Here is a 6850-nt window from a genome sequence, read left to right as displayed (position 1 = left end):
TGAACTTGGGAAAAACTTATTTCTATATTTGACTAATAATATATAGAAATTTAGTAAATTGTATTCATTTGGTCCTTGGATCATCTTGCTCAATTAAGCTCCAAAACGTACAAGTACTTGTAAATAATGGCAGCATTGCTATGAAACCAGTATTAGACCTTTCAATGAGGACCTAATTAGATGAACTAAAACATTTTCCTTGTGATAACATCCATGACTAATTTTTAATATAATACCTATAAGTATTTTAAATTTTCCTTGTGATAGCAACCATATTTTGAATACTAACGGGTAAATGTAATTTAAATATCTACAAGTATGCCTTTTCTGATGATCAAGAACTAGATCCTCAGATTACTATGTCGGTATTGTTGTTCCAATACATTGAAATTTTCTGGTGAAATATTATAATCATTACAATGACTTCACGATTTTTTTAATATATTTGTAGTAACACAACATTGTAGTAATATAATATGGATCGTCAGACATGGATGTACAAAATATCGCGTGCAACACAAGAGTATGTTGATGGAGTTGACAAGTTCATTAAATGTGCGGAGTAAAATATAAAGAAGGAAGGAGATAGGATGACATGCCCATGTGATGATTGTTTTAATTTAAAAAAGTTACCTAGTGCTACTGTGCGTGAACATCTCTTTCGTCGTGGTTTTATGGATGGGTATACTAAGTGGATTTGGCATGGAGAAGGAATACATTCTAAAGGGACAAAGACATTTGATGGGTATTATGAAAGTAATCGAGATAATATGCGTAATAACAAAGAAGATGATGTGGGCACTGACAGGGTGGAGGAAATGATTGAAGATATCGAAGATATATTAAGCCACCAACCAGAAATTCTTGATAACTTGGTTAACGGTTCTAAAAAGCTTCTATATCCAGGGTGCAGTGATCAATTCTCTAGGTTATCAACAACCTTAAAGTTATGTAAGTTAAAGGTAAAGAACGGGTGAAGTGACAAGAGCTTCACAGAGTTGCTAAAACTTCTTCGAGACATACTTTCTCCTGATAATGAGCTTCCCACTTCTACCTACGAGGCGAAGAAATTATTATGTCCGATGGGTATGACTGTAGAGAAGATACATGCATGTCCAAATGATTGTGTCTTGTTTCGTAATGAGAACGAACTTCTAGATACGTGTCCAAATTGCGGAGCCTCTAGGTACAAACGCCTTGAAAATAATTCTTCTGCTAATGATAAAAAGAGGCCTCCTATCAAGGTTTTCAGGTATTTACCCATAGTGGAACAATTTATTCGTCTATTTGCAAATGTTCATGATGTAAAGTTGATGAGGTGGTATGTGGAAGGAAGAAAAGTAGATGGGATGCTCAGACACCCCGTTGACTCTCCACAATGGAGGACTATTGACGGAAAGTTCCCAGAATTTGGTGGAGAAGTTAGAAATCTATGACTTGGACTTTGTGCGGATGGCATGAATCCGTATCGCACTTTAAGCTCTCAGCATAGCACATGGCCAGTTCTTCTAACAATTTATAACTTGCCTCCTTGGTTATGCATGAAGTGATAGTATATCATGTTGACGTTGCTAATCCCCGGTCCTAAAGAACCAGGAAATAATATTGATGTTTATCTTCAGCCACTTATTGATGATCTAAAGATATTGTGGGATCAGGGTGAAAGGATATGATGTATATAGTCAGACAAATTTCACTTTGCGTGCCTTGATTTTTTGTACTATAAGCGATTTTCCTGGATATGGAAACCTTTCAGGATACACTATAAAAGGAGCGAAAGCTTGTCAAATCTGTGAAGATGCTACTATTGATCTTCGTTTAAATAATTGCAAAAAGAATGTCTATATGGATCATCGTATATTTCTTCCCCTTACTCACCCTTATCGTAAGAGGAAAAAGTCTTTTGATGGAACTATCGAGACTCGAGTAGCTCGTTTGCCTTTAACTGGGGAGGAAGTTTTTGAGCGCGTTAAAGATATTAACGTTGTACTCGGAAAGATTTATAAATAGCCAACTCCAAATAGTATTTGGAAAAAAGATCCATATTTTGGGATCTTCCATACTGGCAGCACTTGCAGGTTTGACATTGTCCTGATTTTATGCATATTGAAAAAAATGTTTTTGAAAGCGTTGTTGGGACACTATTGAATATACCTGGTAAGACAAAGGATGGGATGAAAACGAGATTAGACATGGAAGAGATGGGTGTACGACCAGAGTTAGCACCACAACAATCCGGTAAACGCACATATCTACCTCCTGCTTGTTACACTCTTTCTAAAAAAGAGAAAATCAGCTTTTGTGAATGTTTATTTAGTGTAAAAGTTCCATCGGGATATTCCTCAAACCCAAAAAACATTGTCTCAATGAAAGATTTGAAGCTGGTTGGCATGAAATCACATGATTGTCACGTTCTAATACAGCATCTACTACCGGTTGCAATTCGAGGCATATTACCGAAGCACGTGAGATTGGTAATCACGAAACTGTGTTTCTTAATTAATGCTATATGCAGTAAGTGTTAGTGTAGGTGCCCTAGAGGCAATACATTATTCTTTTATAATCTTTATGTCAGTTGATCATTCAATAAATGTATTTATTATGACCTTAATTACTGCGATATTTTGTTAGCATAATAAATGTCCTTAGAATCATGATACAAATTGTATAGTTTAAGTACATGACTTGAACTTGAGATTATATAATATATCATATTCTTAAAGGTCCCTAGTCGAGTATTATTATATAGGACAATAATAATACATAGATAGACTAGTATGTTGTTTGACAAGATAACCACATCTCATTGGTTATAAGTATGGGGATACTAAAGTCAATACATAGGTACATGTGAGAGTACATGGTACTGGACAGACCCATAGTGAGATTCTTCATATTTAATAAAGTCATAAGAAAGACTCACAGTGATAATGGTGTAACGATCCTTTGACTTGAAATCATTATATTTCTATACGTGGATTTATATACTTTGACTACATTAAAAGTTACTTTTGATCGGGTGATGATAAAAGTGGACATCGGGTATATCATGAGTCGTATGAGAAATATGAATGATAGATAAAGGATTTAACCCTCCTATAATTAGGAGAGATATTATTGGCCTCTTGATTGAGTGAGATTATAAAAGCATGGCCATGCTCAAATAATGATTTGTCTCAATAATCTACTCATGGATCAAGTAAACCCGGATTAAATGTTGAAGAGGATGACTAAATACATGCCTCGAGTTTAATCTATAATATGTATGGTTAAAGGGATTATATTACACGAAAAACATTAATCACAAAAGGTTTTATCTAATCATGATTTAATTATTGTTTAATTGGGTAACAATGATGTATTACTAGATACCGCTCATTGTTTATAATTTTATTAGAGAATAAAATTATTGCCAGTTAAATAATAGCCTATAGGGTCGCACAAATAGAGCACTTAATGATATAGTTAATTTAAATTATGGATTTAAATTAATTGATGATTATTTGAATTTTATTATAATTAAGTAAGACTTAATTGAGATAATATAAATTTGAATTAAAAGGAATGTTTTTGCCCATAATAATTAAGTATGACTTAGTTATTAATTAAATAATAGAAATTCGTTTTTATTATTTAATCCAATACCTACTAGGGTTGGGCTTTGCTGTTATGGGCCTTTTTAATCAGCCATTATAAATACATAATGATAGGTTAAAGAGTGTGTATGTTTTTGAGAAAACCCTAGCAGCAAAGAGAGGCAGAGGCAATTTAGATCGTCAAGAAGGAGGCTAGTACATCCATTCCGTAGTCAAGTTCGTGAGACGTTCTTGAAGGTGCTCGTGTGGATACCATAAAGGTGTTTCTCCGAGAGGTAGACACAAAGCGTGATAGCTAGGATCTCCGTTGAGTTCGTGAAAGTTAAGCTCTTGAAAGGTATGATTCGTTATCTCCATAATCTGCCCATAATTATACATGGATCCTGTTTTGGGTTTCAAAATTTTTGTTTTATTTACGTTTATCTGCTGCGTTTTATGCCTTCGGAACCCATCAGTAAGGTCATTGATCCTATGACATTGGATACATTACAAGCTGATATCATTGTTACACTTTATGGATTGGAAATGAATTTTACACAGTCATTGTTTGACATTATGGTGCATTTAGTGACTCATCTTGTGAGAGAGATTAAAATTTGTGGTCCTTTATATGTCAGGCAAATGTATCCTTTCGAGAGATTCTTGTGTATCTTAAAAGCATATGTGAGAAATCGACGCCTTCCTGAAGCCAGCATAGTTGAAGGTTATTCGGTTGAAGAGATTATTGAATTTTGCACAGGGTATTTAGCATCTGCCAAGCCGGTTGGAATTCCAAGATCTCGCCATGAAGGAAGACTTGAAGGTCAGGGTACATTGGGACATAAAATGATCACTCCTAGTATTGAAATTCTTGATAAAGCCCATCTATTTGTTTTACAACACATGACAGAAGTTAATCCATACTTGCAAGAGCATATAGCCATGATTCGAGAAATTTATCCTTCTAAGAGTGGAAAGTGGGTTACAAATGAACACAATCAATCATTTCTTAAATGGTTTAAAGACCGAATAATGTCTAAATATTCAGAAAGTCATTCCTCTATTTCTATTACACTCAAATGGTTAGCATATGGCCCTGACATGCCAGTGAGATCTTACCAAGGATATGATGTTAATGGTTATACTTTCTATACACAGTATCAAGATGACAAAAGTATTGTACAAAATAGCGGAGTATCAGTAGAAGCTTCTTCTACAGAGTTTGAAAGAGGCAATTCCATCACATCACGAGATATAAAAAATTCTTCCTATGGGGTGATTGAAGAAATTTGGGAGCTTGACTACAAAGATTTCAATATTGCTCACTTCAGATGTAAATGGTTTGATATTAGGCGTGGTGTTCGGGTTGATGAGTCGGGCTTCACTTTGGTAGACTTTAATCGGTTTGGCCATGAAGATGACCCGTTTATATTCGCTACACAAGTTAAACAGGTGTTCTATATTCGAGACCCCGCTGATTCAGATGGTCCATTATTCTTCAAGACAAGAGATGCATACTTGGAATTGATAATGTTGAAGATGAGGACGAGTATAATCAATTTGACGAAAATCCGCCTTTCTCAACTGGTTTACCTACCACATTTAGGGAAGACAATATAGATAAAAATTATGCACGAAGTGACCATGATGAAGGGATGTGGATTGATCGTCAAGTATGAGTTATACCAAGTCCCTGCTGGTAAATGTAATTTGATTGTTGGTTTTTTAATAACTTTTACTTAGTAGTAAAATAAAACTGAAAATGGGATAGATATGGGAATTTAAATTTGCAGATTTTTTTTAAAAGTCATTGTTCAGGGACTTCCTTGGATAAGTTACAACTAGATGGAGGAAAACAATAAAATTTGACGAACTATGATGCTTTTATCAAATATGCATGCCCAAAACTTCTCTCTGCACTTTACAATGTTAATGTTTTTATATATATAACCAGTTTTTGTGAATATTGACTATTAAATCAGTTAGGTTCCATTATCGTATTTTAGCAATCATTATTTGTATGGAAGATATGTTCTCTTAATAACAATTTTGTTTATATTTTAGGTATTTTCCATGGATGAAGATAATAAATATCAAGGTTCTAAGGAAGTTTCGAAGAAACGGACTAGAGGTCCAACAATGTGCAAAAATTTGAAAAAAAGAATGTTAAAACGGAATTTTGAGTGTAGCATTTCTTTCAATGAATATGGTAATCCAATTGGGGAAATGCTTAAAGATTTCAGAATTTACGTAGGAACAGTAGTTCGATTCCAAGTTGATATTAGTATCGAGAGTTGGGATGTAGTTAACCAAGGATTGGAAGATGCTATTTGGGATGACATCAAGGTAATTTTTAATTTTTTATTGTATTTAAAAGTTTTCATTTATTTATTATACCTGTAAGATAAAACCTAAACACACTTAATTTGTGCAAGCCCAGTACCATCACTCCATCAGTCCAGTACATTCTGAAAATCGAAAGGCGGCTCAATGGTCTTGCAAATTTCATACATTTTTTTAAATAATGCATCCTCTAATGTAAATGATATCCTTTAATATAAATGAAGATAAACATTAAGTTCGTAATAAGGATAATTAATTAGAATTGTTTTGTGTGAATGCTTGGCAGTGTTGTTTTTTTCTTTTATTCTCCTGATAACACAGTCTGTATGTCCTGGGGTTTGGTGAGGTTGTATGGTTTTGTTGTGAGTTTGAACTGGGTACTGTAAGTGGTTGGGCGAGGAGGTTTTTGTAGGGTATGATGTTCTATTTCTGATCATTTCTACAGTGTTTTCTGGTGGGTCTTCGTAGAGAATGAGTTTAAAGGTGGTGGTGTTTTTTTCAGTTATTTGGCTTGGGGGCTGTGTGTTTTTTCCAGTTGTTTGGCTTGGGGGCGGAGTGTTTGGTTGTTTATTATGATGTTAATCGTCATTGCAAGTGAGGATATTTTTAGTTTGTTGATTTCTTTCTTGGTGCAGAGTGGTTTCATTTCCATTCTCCTGATTTTTTAAGTGTTGTGATGGTTAGCGCTAGGTTGATGGTCAGGAAGGAGATATCTTTTTCCTATGTTTGGTTATATCGAGCTAGTTTTATCCGGTGGTTTTGTATTGTAAGGGATATATTTTGTTTTGTATTATAGGGGAGCTAACTTTAAGTAGTGACGGAGCTCTTGAACTTTTCAATGGCACAAAAAGTATAATTTGGTCATCAAACTCGTTAAATCCATAAAGAGTCCTGTTGCACTGTTGTTAAGCACAAGAAATCTTGTTATCAGG

General features: G+C 34.4%; 1 protein-coding gene across 1 annotated transcript; it reads left to right on the top strand.

The window, feature by feature from the left end:
• The first annotated feature begins 590 nt into the window (after window positions 1-590).
• LOC141702610 (uncharacterized) lies at window positions 591-1436 on the top strand. Its single transcript, XM_074506263.1, has 2 exons — window positions 591-928; window positions 980-1436. The coding sequence occupies exons 1-2, from the start codon at window positions 591-593 to the stop codon at window positions 1434-1436; spliced, it is 795 nt and encodes a 264-aa protein (XP_074362364.1).
• The last annotated feature ends 5414 nt before the right edge of the window (window positions 1437-6850 follow it).

The sequence above is a fragment of the Apium graveolens genome, unplaced genomic scaffold (genome assembly GCF_009905375.1).
Source record: "Apium graveolens cultivar Ventura unplaced genomic scaffold, ASM990537v1 ctg5354, whole genome shotgun sequence".
In the NCBI taxonomy this organism is placed as follows: Eukaryota; Viridiplantae; Streptophyta; class Magnoliopsida; order Apiales; family Apiaceae; genus Apium; species Apium graveolens.
Note: the sequence above shows the minus strand (reverse complement) of the source record. Positions and strands in the feature narration are given on the sequence as shown.

Excerpts from the sequence above, each read along its gene's own strand:
- LOC141702610 (XM_074506263.1), top strand. The coding sequence starts at position 591 with ATGACATGCCCATGTGATGATTGTTTTAATTTAAAAAAGTTACCTAGT. Across the intron at positions 929-979 it reads TGCAGTGATCAATTCTCTAG|TGACAAGAGCTTCACAGAGT; the intron begins GTTATCAACAAC and ends GAACGGGTGAAG.